This window comes from Sinocyclocheilus rhinocerous, unplaced genomic scaffold, assembly GCF_001515625.1.
Source record: "Sinocyclocheilus rhinocerous isolate Xijiao unplaced genomic scaffold, SAMN03320098_v1.1 scaffold789, whole genome shotgun sequence".
Taxonomy (NCBI): Eukaryota; Metazoa; Chordata; class Actinopteri; order Cypriniformes; family Cyprinidae; genus Sinocyclocheilus; species Sinocyclocheilus rhinocerous.
In genome coordinates this window covers 521,491-541,871 of record NW_015667306.1, presented here as the reverse complement: position 1 = coordinate 541,871, position 20,381 = coordinate 521,491, and the positions used below count along the sequence as shown (strand labels likewise).

The 20,381-nt window shown below is 38.4% G+C and overlaps 1 protein-coding gene across 3 annotated transcripts in view; it reads right to left on the bottom strand.

Moving 5' to 3' along the window:
- The window catches only part of LOC107733743 (fibroblast growth factor receptor 3), a 48,818-nt gene extending 28,443 nt beyond the window's left edge, over nt 1-20,375 (bottom strand). For 2 of the 3 annotated variants that reach the window (XM_016545506.1, XM_016545507.1), the window contains exons 1-4: nt 19,816-20,375; nt 14,158-14,354; nt 4,478-4,744; nt 533-598 (exon numbers count right to left, since the gene is read on the bottom strand). In XM_016545506.1, coding sequence (XP_016400992.1) covers nt 533-598; nt 4,478-4,744; nt 14,158-14,354; nt 19,816-19,928 — 643 coding nt within the window. In that variant the 5' untranslated portion in view covers nt 19,929-20,375. The remainder of the gene's footprint in view (nt 1-532; nt 599-4,477; nt 4,745-14,157; nt 14,355-19,815) is intronic. The other variant, XM_016545508.1, reaches the window with a different exon arrangement.
- Between the last annotated feature and the right edge of the window lie 6 nt (nt 20,376-20,381).

The window sequence follows — 20,381 nt, the reverse complement described above, 5'->3', positions numbered from 1 at the left end:
ACAAACTGTATATAAACATGTTCTCATTTCTCTCTATTTTATTTAATATTTTTTTGAAATATGGACAGAGCCAGTGATTCTGATTCTCTCGCTATACTGACACATATTTGCCTGCACAGACATTTATCAAAATGTGTCTAAAATATATTTAAAAAAATCAATTCGGGTCACTGAAATGAGAACTTACCAACACTAAAACATTGAGAAATGAAATCTTCCTCTTGTTTCTTTCTTTATTTGTTATACACAGTCAAAGATATTGTGGCATTTTCTATAATTTTTAGTCACATTTCAGTTGACGCTGTTAGACTTTAAGCTGTTTCTCTTCTTTTCCCTTCCTCTCTCTTGATTTCTTGTGAGAATTTGTGTTTTAGTATCAAGTGGGGGAAAAAAGCAGCTGATGAAATGAGATGCAACCTAACCCCAGCTAGAAAAGACAACAATCTCATGCATTTATTACACAACAGAGAGACCTCATGAAATCTCAATCAAAAAAGAGGATTGAAATGAGAAATAAGAGGGTGAAACACACCATTTCCATTACCTGCATCGTCCTCATCTTCATCATAGTCCTCATCATCACCAGAGGACAGCGAGTCTAAAAGAGAAAGAAAGACATAGAGAGAGAACGATCTTATTACTACACAGCACAGTGGCCTTTCTGTATGAACAATGAACCAATTCATATGATCTGCAGAATGAGGAAAATAAACTGATAACAAATCAAAACCAATTACTGCACACACACACACACCCTCAAACACTCACATACACAGCGGTTAATGGATGGCAGATGTTAGCAGAGATTCAGTGAGTTCTGACAACAGCTGTATTTTTACACACGTCCTGAAATACACACACTCTTGTATCCTGCTTCTCAATGAACTCATTCAGAGGGAGAAAAAAACGCTATGACCCTAAAAAAGAGATTATTCTGTCTTCAGCACCTCCTCTGTGAAGATTTACACAGGTAAAACTGTACAGCACACACTCCTAAAATACCAGCGGAGCGTGAAATCCAACACTAGGCCTATTTAGTGCTAAAGATATGCTGTTACTGGGACACTGAAGCTTTCTGTGTAGGGCTTTCACAGTGTTAGCTGCACCAAACCATCAGATTTATGCTATATTTTCATGTTTTGTGGCTTAACCGTCTTCAGCGGCTACTGAAGGTTTGTCTTGTAAAATGTTTTAAGTTCTAATGGTTTGTTGTTGTTCTGTGGTGTTACAGGATTAGTACACCCAAAAGTTAAAAACTGTAAAGACGTCAATGACAAAACCCATGCAAACAAATGATGTCATTGATGTCAAACCTGGTGTGGAGCATTTAGCGGTACATTATCAGAAAATACGCGAGACCATGAAAAGCAAAGAACATTTTCATTTTCTGTATGCTCCTAACACGAAGCTTTAGAAGACTCGGAATATAGCATACAAGCTAGTCCCTATTCACTTTCATTATATGGAAAACAGCAGCTTGAACATTCTGTAAAACATATTCTTTTATGTTCCACAGACAAAAGAAACTCAAACAGGTTTGGAATGAATATGGGTGATTAATGATGTTTTTTTTTGTATGAACTATCTTTGTAAAGCTCTGTTGTGTATTGCTGTCTGTCAATGTGTCTGGTAGCTATGTCTTGTGTTAAAGTGTGCAGAACAGGATATTGCTGTCTTGTGGACTCTTTATCGGCATGCAATAATTGGTGCAGGTTCTGTGCCCGTTTCACTTTTTTTTCTGTCTTTCTCCAGACGCTGGCGAGAAGGAGAGCCGATTTGCCCTGGCCTAACGCCAAACACATGTCGGTAAAAAAAAAAAACTCCCCACGCACTTACTTTTTCCATCTGCTTTAAATGATGAGGTGATTCCATATAATTACATTCTAATTAGTTGCCAATGAGCAGCTCATCTTGTGTCCACGAGTTTACAGAACCAAAGATCACTCCACACTACCGTTTAAACACACACACACACACACACACACATCTTCCAATTTTCACTGCATTCTCAGATGGTCAGTGATCCGTCAGGACCACAACATGGGTCTGTATCCAACAGTGGACCTGGCTCCTATATGTGTGTTTGTGTGTGTGTGTGTGTGTGGTTTGCCATTTTATAGAGTTCAGTACAGACAATTTGAGCTTTGAAGTGGGAACTGCGAATCTACAGTGACCCAACTTTTTTTTCCATTTACTTTTATTCTACAGCCAAAAAAGCCATCAAAGTATAGCGCAACTCTACACAGCTGATATTATGCACAGCCTGCTTCAGTCAGCCAAACTGAGAGCAGTAACCAGCACTGCATCATTAAGATATTACAGAATGATGTCATCAGATGTCACACGACCTCAGCTCTTCTCAAATGTTCCAGAGAGCCCAGACCTCACAGCTCTCAGCTCCAGTGTGCTGATCTCTCTCTCTCTCTCTCATTCTCTCTTTCTTAATTAGAGCTGGATTACTGGTCATTAAACTCTAAAGGGGTTTGGGTTTTTGCTTAATCCCTCGTTTCATGCCCTCCCCTCAACCCCTCAACCCTCCCCCAACCCCGATCCCACCACAGCAGCTTTCCCTTTCCTTCCTTCCCTCTCTCTTTCTTTCTTTGTGAAAAATCACAAATAAGATCTCTTTCAAATCTCAGTTTTTTCTCCTACAAAACAATGAGATGAAATAAAGATAAAACGGAAAAAGTCTCCTGAATCTCAGATTGTTCTCCCTCAGAATAAGATGCCACTAATCTTTTATGTGTCTCATGTAGAGTTTCAAAAGAGATTCAGTATTATTTTAGTATTATTTATGTACTATAATAGTATTTACTTATATTTTCAATTAGATTGTTTTAATCATTTTTCACTTTAAAACAGATTTAGTTAGTTTTATTAGTTTAAAAAAAAAATCTATTTAACCTTTATTTTTATTTCAGTTTTAGTTTTAAAACTTAAGTTTTAATGGCAAAATGTCCAATTTTTGTTTTTCATCTAATATTGATATTTTATTTAATTTTAGCTTGATTTCAGTTATTATTTTTAATAGTTTTAGTTTTAGTTAACAGTAACTGAAGAGATCTTAATGTTTCAAGCTGTTCTCAGTTTTTCTGATTTTCATTATTTTATTATTTCCTTTTTTTCATTATTTTACATTTCTCATCTAATTAATAGTTTTTACTTTTTTTTCTGTCTTTCTCCAGACGCTGGCGAGAAGGAGAGCCGATTTGCCCTGGCCTAACGCCAAACACATGTCGGAAAAAAAAAAAACTCCCCACGCACTTACTTTTTCCATCTGCTTTAAATGATGAGGTGATTCCATATAATTACATTCTAATTAGTTGCCAATGAGCAGCTCATCTTGTGTCCACGAGTTTACAGAACCAAAGATCACTCCACACTACCGTTTAAACACACACACACACACACACACACACACATAACACATTACAAACACACACACACGTCACACAAAAACAATTCATTCTATTATGCAATGTCTGTTTGTCTTAAGAGTTTAATGATATTTTTTGTTACAGTATGAAGATGTTCAGAATAGCATAATATCATACTTCTCTTACTAGTATTTAATATGTATACTGTGCAAATCAGGCAAATTTTCAGTATGCATCGACATTACATTAGCCAAACTGAACTCAATGTAATATCAAAGGCAGTTTTCAAATGTTCAAATATTTGTACATTATTTAAAATATTAACTTTTTTATTTTTAAAATTGTTAATTTAATTTTAATAAACAAATGTTCCTATTATAAAATGTTAATACTTTTTTTTTTAGTTCTATCATTAGGCCTATAAGTAAACAGCACTCGCTGAATTCAGATCATGTGTCAGTAATGTAGCATGCTGCCATTTGAAATGTGTAGCATTGTATAATGCATACTGTATCATTATTTTTAAATGATAATAAAATAGACATTATAGTGTATACTACATAGTAAGCAGTGTTCAGATTCCATTCTAAACATAGTCAGTGACACTTGTTTGTATAGTAAAAGATAACAATACCTGACTGGCCGGCTCAATGGGCCACATGTGACGCACAGACAAACAACAACTCTAGTGTTTATTTAAGAATATTTCACAATGATTTTAATCTGTAGGGACTGAAATATGCCATTTTCCACTGTACCTTTCCAAGGAGGCCCTATGTAATTCCCTCATTTTTAAAAGTAGGTAAAGCCCTTGTCACAGTCTAAAACAATCCTGTTCAGTCCATGTGGAATATTAAACAATATGTAGACTATTTAACATTCTGCCTTCGAGTGTGTGTTATTATGCTTGTTTGATAAACGTCAAGTCATCCTGTAGGAAGGTGTGTGCTGGGAGTATGTCTCAAGACCTGTTTGCCTGTTGGGAATGAGTCTGACTGGCGAGTTTCCAATTAATGCTTTGCATGCCTGAGCTTGTGCACCCCAGTCTGCTGTACTAAAATAACGACAACACTACTTAAATATTATTCGGAGAGACTGACCAGTGACTCTGACGGTGTAGTTGCTTAGCAGCGTGCTGCTGTGGGTGTGTCTACAGGAATACACCCCCGAGTCTTCATAGGAGACGTTGATGATATGGAGCACTTTTTGCCCCACCCGTGTACGGTTGCTAGGAGACACGGCGTCGCCATCTTTCTGCCACACGATGGGGACCAGGAAGTCACGCGGTGTGCAGGACAGATCCACGGTGTCCCCGACTCCTGCCACGTAGTCCTCCAGAAACACTTCCACCTCACTCGACACCCAATCTAACAGAGAGAAAACAGAGAGAGATGTATTAATGGAGTAAATTCAATCTGCAGTGAATGAAAGTATTGATGATGAAATTAGATTTATGCAGATATTTCATCCAAAGTGACTTGAAGGTACTTATTGCTCTATATAGTCAGGCTATGTTAAATGTGTCGTGTCACTGCATTCCAAAATTTGTCTGAGCACAATTCAGAAAGTTTTCTTTTTCGATTTTACTACTGTCAGGGCATTGCAACAGTTTGAAGCCAATTTTAGCAAATTGACATTTCAGGTATTGCTAATTTAATTTACACGTGTTTTTAATGGACTCTCATATGCACTCTTGAGATTTGTTTGCATTAAGAATGCATGTTAAAGTTGCGATAAGATGGAAGTTCATGTTTTCTTCAGTATTGTGACATCAGAGTGAAACGGATTATCAAAAAAGAAAAAAAAAAGTGATCAGAGAAGTCCAGCATACGTCACCAGAGAGAAGTCTGTCGTTTCATCTGAAGATCAACATTTTGATTAAAAAGGGTCATACAAAATGTTAAAAATGAAACATATTTATTGACGAATTGTTCACAATAAAATCAATAAGATGCATTTAGAAAATAGGGTGAATTTCCATTTCATGCCAACTTGAAGTATGTTCAATAGTGAACATTAGTGAACACTATTCACTATTAACTAGTTGCTTATTAGCATGCATATTACTAGCATATTGTCTGTTAATAAGTACTAATAAAGAACATATTAATCCCTTATTCTGTATGACCATATTCTAGATTTCTTAACCCTACCTAATACCTAAATCTACTATAGCGTCTTTTTACAATCAATAAGCAGCTAATTGGGAGTTCATTGAGGGAAAACTCTTAGTTAATAGTGAATATGTGTTCCCTTATCTAAAGTGCTACTGTATTGGTCAAGCATTTGCATCTGTATTTGGGTAAATGCACAAAGTATGTTTCTGTAAATTCCCTGGGAGTCAAACCCATGACCTCAGCGTTGCTAGTGCCATAATCTACCAGCACGGCAATGGAACCCTGAATTAACATAGTTACTATTGTCATTTGCATCTAGTAGAGTCTGACAGACATAAATAATAATAATAATAATAATAATAAATCACTTAAATTTTTACTCAGAGACGGATCTAAAAATCATAGAAACGCACACCAGGAGAAAATAAACAAATATGATTATTAACCTCTCCGGTGAGCGGCATGGAGACCCCACTGAGACACAGAAATGCAACATGCTGGAATAAATATTCCGACAGACTTCCCTCTCTTTTTTTTCCATCACCTCCATAAAACCTGGTTGTCTTTCTGTAGCATCTCTATCACTCTTTCATTCTCTCTTTTCAAAGTGACGTTCATCTCCAGGTAGAGCGGTGACAGACTTACAAAGGATTGATATATTCGATAGGTGTTGTGCTTGCGTGTGTGTGTGTATAAGGTCAGGAGTGTGCTGGCAGACGACTTGCAGACAAGACTAAGCTTGAGTGGAATACAGAATCGGGGTGTATGAATTATAGATCGCCCACTACATGTGAACGCATACACACGCTCTGTTAAGTGCAAAGTCCAAAAACACAACTCCATCTGAGGCTGTCTGGAGGCCTCGTGAAGTGTTAATATCTCTTTGATCACTTCTCATATCAGTTCTTGTGTGTTTCACTCTTGACGCCGCCACATCTGCCTCTCCGTCCCCTTTTTCTACCTTTCATCTTGTCTTTCAGTCATTTCTGTACCTCTTTCTCCCCCTATACCACTCAAATCCAGAGGCACCACAGTGCTGACATCAGACGGCGGCTCCTTCAGTGAATAAATGCCGCTGTGTGTGTGCGTGTCTATTCTATATCCTGTGAAAGAGAGGGAGTGTGTGAGATGTTTATGTGCGTTTGTGTAACATATGCTGGGCCAGTGAAAGACACTAATGTGCGTGGGGGAAGGGGTTATAAATAAATATCATAAATGGCTACTGTGTGTTCCCATATTTCCCAGGAGGTGTGTGGAGAATAGAGCCAGTGTGAGCGCTGAGGTTTTACAAGGCTGATATAGAAACCTCTTGAGGACCACAGATCAGGTGAGACTTTTATGAAGACTCACAAACCCCGTTGACACGGTTAGGCTACGCAAGCCTCATTTCATGTGCCACTGTGCTCTGAAATTCATAATGCAGAGTATGTATCTGCTGTCTGCTGTCCATTCATTTCAATGGCAGTTGCTTGGCTGAAGTATGTGACTGGATATCTGCTGGTTTTGAGCCGTAAATATCATGTGACTTATCACTCTGGTGCCACGGGATGACATCATGACAACACTGATTGGCTAAAGGCAAAAGGCAAAACTAGATTACTAGATTTCAGCAGTGGTCAACCATCCCGGATGTGAACCAATATCCTGACCTTCGTGACCACAACGCTACCGTCCTCCACAGCCTGTAATCATACATTCACTCTATAATCAGCTTCATGTATTTTCATAATCATTGTAGATTCAAGCACTGTTTTATATTCAGCACACACGCACTTGCATGTATTGAGGACAGTTTCCTTTGATCATGCAGAAAAGATGAAAGGTTTTTTTGTGTTTTGCTAGAGTTGTGCAGGGTAATATGTGAGATGTGATTTAAAACCTGCTGCCATGGGCAACACAGCAGTTGCTGGAATATATTTGACTGAAACGAACAGGTTAACACTCTGTGTGTGTTTGTGTGAGAAGGGCATTTTAGCAGTAATCAGAAAATAGCAGTTATTACATCTAATTTAAAAGTAGTGTATGTGTGTTTAATATAAAGTGTGTGCATTTGGTTGACTTAATGAAAACGCATCTTAGATGTCTGTTAGCTTTCAATATAATCTTTGTTATATAAGAAATAAATCCAATTATTTACACACTTCTGTTCATATGTTTGGGGTCGGTATGATTTTTCAATTTTTTTGAAGTATCCTACACTCACTAAGGCTGCATTTATTTGATCAAAAATAGTAAAAACAGTAATATTGTGAAATATTATTACAATAAAAAATAACTGTCTTCTATTTTAATACATTTTAAAATGTAATTTATTCCTGTGATGCAAAGCTGAATTTTCAGCATCATTACTTCAGTCTTCAGTGTCACATGATCCTTAAAAAAACAGTCTAATATACTGATTGGCTGCTTAAGAAACATTTCTTATTATTAGCAACGTTGAAAACAGTTGTGTTGCTTAATATTTTTTCAGGATTCTTTGATGAACAGAAAGTTCAAAAGAACAGTATTTATTTGAAACAGAAATCTTTTGTAACAGTATAAATGACTTTTCATCAGTTTAATGTGTCCTTGCTAAATAAAGGTATTAATATCTTTCAAACCCACAAACTTTTGGACAGTAGTGTATATGTAAGCATTTTGCAATTTTAGAATAAAAAAAAAAGATTTACACACACTCACACACACACACACACACACACACACACACACACATACAGCTGACAGCATGTGATAAATGTGTGTATGACTAACAGTCTCTGGTTTTACTTGTTTTGGTTGTTGCAAAAAAACGACACGTTAAAACAAGAGAATGAGGGGGGAGTATAGAGAGTCTGCACACACACACACACACACACACACCAACCTGAGCTGTGCCAGTCTGCTCTTTTGCCATTTCCCGCTGCTTTCAGCCGTTTGGCGTGATACACTCAGTCAACATCCCCTACTGTCGTCTGACCTTCAGACTGAACAACACACATTCATGCATACAGTCTCACACACACTTCTCGCATACAATCTCCTTTCCGCTCCCTCCGTTGCAACATTATCCAATCTTGTTGCATTAAAGAAGCATCTTTCTAAAGTTGAAGTCTGCATCCACTGTATGTGTGAATTGCAGATGCCGGATGTAAAAACGTCACGTTTCTGACCCGGATCCACCTCTGAATGAGACTGGCAAGAGAGAAAGAGAGAAAGACACGATCAGTGATTAGGATTACGACAGAAAGAGAGTTGGGCAGAGGAGAGTTTGCAGCTTGTTACCTCTTTTATTCTGTCCTGTTGAGGCGTGTGTGTGTGTGTGTGTGTATGACGGTGTGTCCCTGAGGAAGGTTTAAGAAAGCTGCTGCATCCAGAAAGCCTTCTCTACACACACACACACACACAAACCCTCCCGCATCAGTGTGCTAATTAGTAACGGAAGCTGGATGTTCTGAACATCCAGAGCCCATCCAGAGTCTGAGCCAAACTCTGCACACACACACACACACACACACAGACACACACATATATATATATATATATATATCTTTGTCTTAATCTTTGTCCTAAAACATTCTTTCAAAGGTTTTCCAACACATTCACATGTCTACACACTCAAAGAGCCACACACACACACACACACACTGAAACAAACACACTGTAACAAACACACAGGGACCGGACCATCTTAATTGTCATTCCATAGACGAACTGGCCTAGTTTCAAACCCTACACACTGTACAGAACACACACTCAAAACACACTGCAGCAGCTTGTAAAATGAACAACCACATGCTCTTAATCTAAAGTAACGTCGGTATATCTTTGGATATTTCACAAACTTCTTTATCCAGATCCAGTTTTGTCTCTGAAGTAATTTTCTCAGAATTAGGGTTAACAAAAACTTATTTTGAACATAAAAAAGTGTTTAATTTGAGTGGAAATTTAGGCTTGTTCTTGATTAAATGTTTAATTAATTAGGACACGCCCCAATATTCACATTAGTGGTACTTTTGCATTTGATCCCACCCTAATTTTGAATATTCGGTGACATCCTTTAAATTTAATATTTGATAACACTTCATTTTACAGTGTCCTTGTTACACTTTACATGTACAGTAGTAATGCTCTGGGTGTGTGTTCACAGTGTGTGTGTTCACTACTCACTGCTGTGTGTGTGCACTCGGATGGGTTAAATGCAGAGCACAAATTCCGAGTATGGGACAACATGTCACGTCACTTTAAATTATGCACAACTACAAGCAACTAACCCAAACCAAACCCTAACCTTAACCCTAAAGTAAGTACATGTTATTAATATTACTCAGTACTCAATTGTATAATTACACTGTAGCAAGGACACCTTAAATAAAGCTTAACTAAAAATCAAAAAATCTCATACATATCTCAAAATAGCCAAACATTGTCTGATTCCTCGTTTTGGCCAACATAAATGGGTCTATCACTATACTAAATTGTTGTATTGTTAAATATGTGCTGTAAAGCCAAATGAGTTGTCTTAACTGTCTGATCAAAGTTAAATAACATCATTGTGACGGTGACAGAATAAGACATGAGCTGAGTGAGATGTTACTCTTTCAACTCTGTGATCTCAAATTACCCTCAAAGAAACACATGCGATCAAGCAAATACACACACAAACACATCACCTCTCTATGGCCCCTGCACTGCCCCCTTTACCCACTCCATCTTTTAGTCTGAATAGAAATATAGCATTTTCAGAGAGAACAGACAGAGAGAGAGAGAGAGAGAGAGAGAGAGAGAGAGAGAGAGATGGGGTTATTACTGGGCAGGAAAAGTACTAATCCTCTGCCTTGCTTCCTTCCAGCCAATGATACCCAGAAGCAACTGGCAACAGCTGCTCAGAAAGATCCCAAATCACATACACAGTCTGAGTGTATTAACATGAATATGCAAAGTAAACCCATTTATAACTCAAAAATTTAAACAAAAACAGATTCCCCTAAACATGTGACACACTGTTTAGTCTATCACACAGTATAAACGGCTAATAACTGAAAACAAAAATTTCTTACGGCCTGCTGTCCTTGTGTAACATTATAACAGTTTATAATGCTTGCACACTGTTAACTAAGACAGCACTTGATCACTTTCAGTTACAAACTGATCTGTGTGCGGTATAAGCTTTGTTACACTGTCATTAATGCATTATTAATGCTTTATAAACTATTTATAAGCATCCCAGGAGAGAGAGCAGCCATCATAGAGTACTCTATGTTCCTGAGAAGTCTAATATATAAGATGCTATGCCAAAGCTTAAATCTAACCAAAATCCAGAGGAGATTGATGGACGGACTGCTGTTTGTGCGACACATCAAGTACTGGTTTGTTGTGGATGTGTGTGTGGGATGCTATGTGTTGGACCAGGAATATTGCCAAGGCAGAGGTTCATTCCATGGGTGGTAAAGGAGAAGTGTACATGACTCTGTGTGTGTGTTTGTTGGACTTCTTACAGCACATAACTTCTGCCATCTGTTCATGACTGCCAGAAGTGGTATAGGGGAGCTGAGGGAAATCAGTAACACACACACTCAAACCCACGTTGACTTGGCTAAGTGAGGACTTAGCATAGACTTCTATTGTTTTTATATAAAGCTAATTATAATTACTAGAGACTAACTCTAACCCTTAAAGAAAACCTTTTAGAACACCCCAAAGTTTGGGGTCTGTATGTTTTTTTTTAAAATGTTTTTTAAAAAGTTATTTTATGCTAACTATGATCTGCATAGTTAAAATATATGCTCTGTATATTAGACATGAATATATATATATATATATATATATATATATATATAAGAAAGAGTCTGATGAGAATGGTCATGGAAAAACATTTCAGTACAAACCTGTGATGTATGTCAGTAATGAAGCAAGTCCTGCTACACTCTGATGCACACACACACCAAGCCGTTTGTTTTACCACTTATGACTTTATGTAAGTATCTAAGTAATGTCCTTCAGGGGAAATGATAATTACATTGAAGACACCCATCCTACAAGTTGACAGGCCAGCAAGTGTGTACGTGCTTCACACACCTCTGCCTCTGTCTGTATGTACAGGTGTGTGCAATACCGCGCAGGTATCTGGTATAAGGAAGTCTCTCCGTGTGTGTGAACAGGTGGTTGTAGACACCATTCGGAGAATGTGTTTCTTTTCTCATTAATAACGCATCTGCTGTCCTGCAGTGAGTTTCAAAGAGTATTAATGAGGTGAACAAACCCCAACTAATAACATCAGAACAAAAGAAAAACACTCACACGAATGTGCAAAGGGTCTAAAATTGTACATAATCGTAAGTAGTAAGTAATAAGAAGGAATTGCAATATAATGTCTGTTTAAAACATAATGAACATTTAAGAAATGCCAGTTTTGCATAAACACACACACACACACACACACACACGTACGTTGTATTGCGTATCAAGACTAAGGAATTAGGACATGATATTCTGCCTTATAAAATGGATAGTTCAACTTTTGATTATCAATTCTAATTGGATGAGCCATGTTATGCCTCATATTGTCATTATACATACAGTGCATATATGTATGTATACACACACATACATCATAACAGCCACTTTATATTCAGCTTCATGCTGTGCCTAAGAACACATTTTACTTACGTTAACTTCACTGTAATGTGCAGCTTCTTGTGGCTTATTGCTTTAATCTGTCTGTCTGAAATGATCAATTTAAACTTACTGTCACTGGATACACAGACCTAAAAAGATGAATAGAGGAATAGAAAGAAAGAGAGAGAAAAACAGGGGATTTGGTGGTTAGGATTAGAAGTGAAAAGGAGCTGGGTGGTGAAGTGTTTGCAGGTTCTTGTCTCATAACAATCCCTCTTTGTTTATGCTGTGGTTTTGCTGAAGACTTTCTGCATTCTCTCCTTTGGACCATGTGTGAACATTAACTGTAATTATATCGCCATCTCCTATTTTTTACCTGCTATCAGTATGAGAAATCAGATCCACCAGCAATCAGATGATCTCTCCCAACACACACTCACAGAGTGGAGAAATGGGCCAAGAAAGCATCAAGCTCATTTGTATTTTCTAAGTGACTGTAACATGTTGAGTATAGCCATCTAGAATCCAAACACAACAGAGACTCAGGTGAACTCAGCCAAGAAACCTGTCTTTAACAAACAACTGATAATGATCAACACCGTGGGCTCTCATCCCTGCCCACATATGCAGAAAATTCAGACACCTATCTGTGTGGAGTGATAAGCTATTTTTCAGTCCACACACACACACACACACACACACACACACACACGCGCGCGCTTAGCTGTCATATAATCTGCTCTGCAGGGCCTCATCCGTCAACTGCAGGATAATAAATCAATGGCAAGGACAAAGTGTGTTTACATAATATCAACTACACAAGTGTTCATTGCAACAATACCCATTTTGTGCCACTGTACAAACTACAGGAGCTGCAACTCAAGCTCCTTAAAACACAGAATCACTGACAACCTATTCATTTTCAGCAAGTGAGCAACACACAGTCCTCTGTTTTTTGAAAGTGTCCAAAAAATACATTTGAGAAGTGCTTGCATTGAGAAAAGGTGTGCATCACAGAGGTTAGTGAAGCCCAAATCAATTTAGAACTTTAAGTATTTGATGAGGGTTTACAGATTTCAAAAACAGGAGGTGCAAAGATTCAGATGAACTCAAATGAATCACTTATTGAACAGAGTTTGACTGATTTATTTAAGAGAATTGACTGATTCATTTACAAATGAAAAAATGTATATGTAAGCAACAAAATATTTCAGAGCAAAATCATAACTACAAAAATGTATATTCCCTATATATTCCCTATAGAAATTAAATTTCCAATCATTTCCAATAACTGTATTGTTCTGATTCAGACTAATGTGTGATTTTGACAGATTCAATGAACAGAATCTGTTTATTAGAACAAAATATTCGCAAATCAATCTTGGTATATCTACAGTGGGTATAGAAATGAATCACCCCCATTTAAAATAATAATTTTGTAATCACATTTTGTAATCACAATAATCACAACACAGACCCTCCCTGGATCAGGATGTCGCTCCAAACTGGATGAAAGAGCCAGGAGGAAACTGGTCAGAGAGGCTACCAAGAGGCCTACAGCAACTCTTTAGCAGTTACAGGCAAATATAGCAAAGTCTAGACGTGTAAAGTAAGTAGAGACATATCCCAGCTGACTAAAGGCTGTAATTAAAGCAAAAGGTGGTTCAACAAAATACTGACACAAGGGGGTTATCCTTTTTCCAACTCAGTGATTCTGTGTTTTTTTTTTCCTGACATGTTGGTGTTATATATTTCACTTTTGCACTGAGTAAATACAGCTAGAAAAAAACAAAAACTGTGTCCATCCTCATTTCTGAATTACAATACTATTTCACAATATTTATGTTTTTACAGTATTTTTCATCAACTAAATGCAGTCTTGGTGAGCATAAGCCTTCCTTCAAAAACATTAAAAAAATACTTACCCCAAACCTTTGAATGGTTTATACACAATATATATATTCAAAGTTTCCATGACTTCCAGGCGTGAAAAACGCATTGTAAAAACTCCCTGATATTTCCAGGTTTTCATGAGCGTGAGACAGAGAAGGTGAGGTGTAATGTCTGACCTGTGGGCTCTGGGGACAGCAGGTGGGCACTGTACACCGGAGGGAAGATGAGGGCCGCGAGGTACAGAAGGAGACAGAGCGGGACCATCCCGGGCCGAGTGACGTGGGGACGAGTGTCCTCACCACGGAAACCAGATTCAGACATCCTCCACCGTTCCACACATGCTGTCAATGTAGTGCTGCCACACACACAAACACTGAAACACAAAAACATATTCAACAGTCATAAGAGGTCTAATAGAGAAGGAACACAGAACAAACACTTCATATAACAGCATGAAAAGTAAAAATGCTCACAGATATTCAATAAAACTTAGGCCTGTTGCTTTGTTATTTTGACATGGGACAAATTTTTCAAAACACTATTGAAATGCTGTGCTGACGTGCAAATGTCTGCAGCAGTCTCTCTGCATATATTGTGAATTGAAAAATAAAGTGCGACGACCACACACAACTGCCACGAGCAAATGAAATGGAGTGATTTCACATTATATGTCCCGCGCTAGTTTAGACGAGACTGGGATTTGTTGTAAACTCTCTTTTGCCGTCTTATTCTTCCTTTTTTTCTTCTTCTCTCTGGTCGGTCTACTCTGAAACACATCTTTCACTAAGCTAACACAAACACACTTATCTCTCTAAAGAAAACATATGCTCCCCTCACACTCTGTGACTTGTGTGTGTGTGTGTGTGTGTGTGTCTGTGTCTTGCCACATAAGAGAGTTTACATTAGTCACAATAAAAGGAATGTAAAGAGCTTTACACACATATACTGTAGGCTGTACGGTTTGATTCCCCACTGAGAGGTTTTTGCTCAAAGACAGTGAGAATTTGAGAGGACTCTGTGTTGCTTTAAACTTGAACTCCTGTTATTTCAGGACAGCCCTGGTTTAGACACACAAAATGTTTGCGTTAACTTTAAACAGTGGCATTATTCTCGAACAGACGCACACACTCTCCTGAGGCTAGTGTGGCGCTGTTTTACTTTCCCCTTGATGAGCAGATGCTAAATTCTTGGTCAGCACATACTGAAGAGAGAGAAAGAGAGAAGCCGGGTTGGTGTGTTGAGTAACTCAGTGTTTTCTCTGGCCAGCAGAGCAGAAGCGTGCACTGTGCTGTGGGCTGATAGTGTATCAGCGCTGGCTGTTGTAGGAGAGAAGGGTATATTTGTGGAGCGTATTTCTGGAGTGTGTATAGTAGGTGTGTTTTTCGAGCATGTTTCTGGAGCCATGCTATCTTATAGTAACAAAGCTTAAAAGCTGGGGAGAGGCCTTAAGCAGAAACAAACTGATACATTCTTGGAAGAGGGCTAATCTCATATTATTATGCATCTTTTTGGAGTACTTGACTCTGATTGGTTGATCACAGCATTGTGTGGTCTAAGACCACTAAACTGTATAATTGACCGTTTGACCAGGCAACGATTTATTTGAGTTCTGCTAGACTAACTGCAGTCTCTTTCTCCTGCATAACTCAAATCAAATTTCCACTCAAATCAAAATTCCATGTGTATTTATTTATTTATTTGGGGAGAAGCAGTGTAATAAATGGGATAATGTGCAGTAAGCCTTCATTATCGCAAAATAAACCACTTTGGAGTGATACAAGACTATCCTGATCACCCTGTTGCGGTTTATTTTGCGATAATGAATGGATGATTGTACAATATCTGTTACTTAAAATAACATTGTGTAGTTTGAACACTGAACTGTGCCTGCTTGTATCTTATCTATGCATTTATAGTGAGTCATTTTAACACATATCATTCAAAAAGATTTTAAAAAAAAGTTTTTGAAAGCAATCTCTTAGGCTCACCCAGGCTGCATTTAGTTGATCAAAAATACAGTAAAAACATTAATAATGTAAAATATTTTCATTCACTTTACAATGTAATTTATTCCTGACATGGAAATGACATGATGTGGAATTTTCAGCCGCCATTACTCCAGTCTTCAGCGTCACATGATCCCTTTATAATCATTCTGATATGCTGATTTGTTATTCAGGAAACATTTCTTAATATGTTGAAAACAGTTGTGCTGCTTAACATTTGTTTTCAGGATTCCTTGAATAGAAAGTTCAAAAGAACATAATTTGTTTAAAAATAAGATGTTTTTGTAAAAATTCATCCTAAATAAAATTTAAAATTTATTTAAAAAAATTGACCCCAAACTTTATTGTATATACTTTTGTGCAAATGAAACTTTAGGGTACAGGCAGCTGGGACAGTGTGACATGACTGATGTGCAGCAGTCTGTTGTTGTGTGGTGTGTAAAACTCTAACTCTCTCAGAAGAGTCGGTGTTTATCTATGGGATTACTGAAGAATTTGATTTGGACTCTATTGAAATATTAAGATGATCAGTCTAGCCAATGATTCAACATTAGCTACTATGTTTTTACTGTCTGTATCTCCCTTTCTGTCTCTTAATTTTAAACCCCTCAGTCAACTGTGATATAGGACACATACTGAAGTATAATGCTCTTTTAATGGCAAGCAAAACAACTACAGACATGAACAAGGCAGTGCAAGAATATTCTGTCAAATCCTGGGCGTTTATGCGTGTAATGTCTAATAGTTTTGGGTGAAAGAGGGTTTTAATAGAATCCTATCACACGCTAGTCACACCTTGCAACAAATCTGGGACTCAAAAATGTCAGTAATCTCCAGTAATTGTGCAGCCATGTCAACTGCCAGCCAGCCTAAATCTGCCAATGAAAATAGGGATTAAGAGGGAGACAGAGTAAGAGAGAGATAAAGAAAGTGAGCGAGAGACAGCAGATGAAAACCTAAAGTCTGAGGTGTCTCTATTAGAGTTTGGCTGTAATCCTCTTCCGAGGACTTCACTCGCCCTCCTGCGGCTCTCTGTGAGCTCTGTCAGCGCGTGCGTGGGAGTGTGTGTGGCTACAGGCTTGTGCTTTGCTTCAGTGTAGACAACTGAATAAAGGTGAGAATTAAACTCCTTAACCCACCCTTTTAAACATCCCCTTGGAGAAACACATCAAACACACACAAATCAAAGAGGACCAATTTATAAACCACATTTACAGATGTTTGTCACTGTGAAATTATGGGTTTCTCCGAGCTTCTCAGTCAGTGACTTTTCTGTGCTTTCTAACATTAAATCCATCGTTTCATATGCTTACATAAAGCGTATGGCATGACACTGTCCACAAAAACATTAATAATAAAAGAAAAGCATAAGGGTAATTAAAAACAGAAGGATGAAAGAGCGAGACAGTGCAGTAACATTGTCCATTGTTTATTGTATGCCTCGTTTTCATTCATGCTGTTTTAGCCCTTGGACTGCATTGTGCATTGTGTGTAAAATGATCTTGTGCACATTTTTTGTTGAGGTTTTTAATATATATTAAATTAATCTCTTACCGGTAGCTAATGAGGTCTAAAGAAAGCATAAGGAACTTTAGAGAAAGAGAGAGAGAGTTTGATAACTTACATTCAGAACTTCAACTCTCAAACTTTCGACAGTCCACAGAGTGGCGTATTGATTTTGAGCCGGCACCAGTCCGCTATGGGTCACAATTAGTCGAGGTTCCAATTGAAAAGAGCCTCTTTTTTTCCCCTGATGACACGACCTCTCACATTTGAGTTGTGCATGCCTTGGAGAGACCTTTACTAGTTCCACCAGGGCTGGTTTGAAAAGTGCAAGGGACACATGACTAGAAAAGTAATGATTATCACCCCCCAAAAAAGGCATAGACATTTCTAAACGTTGGAGATTGTCATCATAGTTTCAAGGTTTTCATCCTTTTAACCAATCGTTTCTACTCTGTTGAGTTTTCAGAGATTATTTGGTAGCACTTTATTTTATAGTTCTGTTCCTCGTGTACATACTATGTAATTATTATAGCAATTACAATAACCAGGTAATAACTAGGTACTAACCCTACCCCATGTAGTTATTACCAGAACTTTCTTAGGTACACAGTAAGTATATGTAAGTACACAAAATGTAAAATAAAGTGCAACCGATTATTTTCTCCAACAGTAAATTGTTAATTGAACTGAAAAAGCACAGTGAATGAGTAATGTTTATACCATTTAAAAAAAATTAAGGCAGCAAGAAAACTTTTCAATTTTAGTAGGTTAGAATGTTTTATACAGTGCATGAGTTCAGCAACCAAGTTTCAGGATATCTGACAAGCTGAACTGACAGCAAGGAACGTCTTGCTGTTAGCCACTCAAAGAAAAAAAAAACGATATAGTCTAGATCTGCTTAAAATAATGATATCATATAATAATATTGGCACAAAAAAAAAACTAACAGTTTACATCCTAGTCAGTTCTCACCACTGACTCCAGTCGGGTTTGAATGACTCTAGTAGCCTACATGAGGTGGCTAATTGCCCCCAGTAGCCCGCGTTAACACCTCTAGAGACTCTAATTCACTCTGATAGCTACAATTGGTTTCAGATGGTCCGTGGGTACGGCGGAGGAAAAACTGGTGAGGTTCCCTTCAGTGTGAGCTAAAAACAACACAAATGAAGCCCTGCTGAGGTGGCCGCAGAAGAAATGGATGTAATTTTGGTTTTAAAATGCGTCATACATCAAGCTGTAAAGGGCTTAGTCTCTCATCAGAAAGACAAGCCAACTCAGTCACAGTTAACGAGTTATTGAGATTACAACAGGTAAAAATATAAATATGGCTCTACAGTCTCTGAAGGGAATAGCTATAAACAGGTGTGTGTTAAACTCATGCACCACGAAAAGCGCTCGAGCGCTCACCGGGAAGACCGGTTGATATAAGCGCCCTTGACTATGTTTCTTTCAGATGGTCCGTGGGTACGGCGGAGGAAAAACTGGTGAGGTTCCCTTCAGTGTGAGCTAAAAACAACACAAATGAAGCCCTGCTGAGGTGGCCGCAGAAGAAATGGATGTAATTTTGGTTTTAAAATGCGTCATACATCAAGCTGTAAAGGGCTTAGTCTCTCATCAGAAAGACAAGCCAACTCAGTCACAGTTAACGAAAATATAAAAATAATAGGTAAAAATATAAATATGGCTCTACAGTCTCTGAAGGGAATAGCTATAAACAGTTTTGTGTTAAACTCATGCACCACGAAAAGCGCTCGAGCGCTCACCGGGAAGATCGGTTGATATAAGCGCCCTTGACTATGTTTCCCATCACCTCACAACCCACGGTGGGTTTCGGCACCATTTAAACACCTACACCTACATGACAAAGACCAGCTGCTGACGTATTAAAGGCTAGTTTGTGAATGAGTAATGACTGTCCACACAACAGGCTAAATTATACACCGCAAACATTTTGAACTGAGCCATATTGTACATTAATTCAGCACAGGTGCGGCTTCTCCTCGCGACTGGTGGAGCAGCTTTCGAGCACGCGGTAGCCTACTCATACTCTCTCACACACACACACACACACACCGCGCAACACCTGTCCGACTGTAAGCGATACGGGCACACACCACATGTCACCGCAGCTGACTTCTACACTAAAACTTTGTTTCCATTCTGGAGGCTCTGATTGAATCAATAGCCCAATTGAAAAACACGTTTTTGAATGATTCTATTCATAGCAAATTCCATTAGGCTATATTACCTAGGCAATTGTAAAAGACAATAACCTATAATAATGTAATAGGCTAATAAGAATTATAATAATAAACTCCTCACCAAATTCCTCCTTGACACAGTAATCCTTTTCGAGATAAAAATAAAATATGTTTGTCGGCTTTTTTAGTAAGCTTGGTCTGCGAGGTCCTTTCCAGATGTTTCGTGAATCGCATTCAGGGGACAAATCATCCAAATACACTCAAGTTTCCAAATCCAGGCGTGAACAGACGTGAAGTCAGTGAAGTGTTTGAGAAGAAGCCGTATTCACACACAGCCTTGAGCTGTCCGACTCTGTCCAGTCCTTAAAACCGCTGAAAAGTGTATCAAAACCCCACTAGACTGTATCATCTAAAGGAGAACCTATGTAGTTTTGGCTCGTAAGAGGGTCTCGGGGTCCTACGGAAGAAGCTCCGCTCTTCTTCGCTGCGCTGTACGGGCACAACTGCTTCGCTGCGCCACTGGGTCGGTTGTGAAGTGCGGGACATTTGGTGCTGTGTGAAAGCTTGGCTCACAGACTCCCACTAACAGTTTGAGCACCGGGCTCTGGAGGGAAAAAATTAACTAGGATCGGATTTCAAACCGCGTCCCTGCTGCGAGTGCAGTGCTCGCCGCCTGCCGCCCCCCTC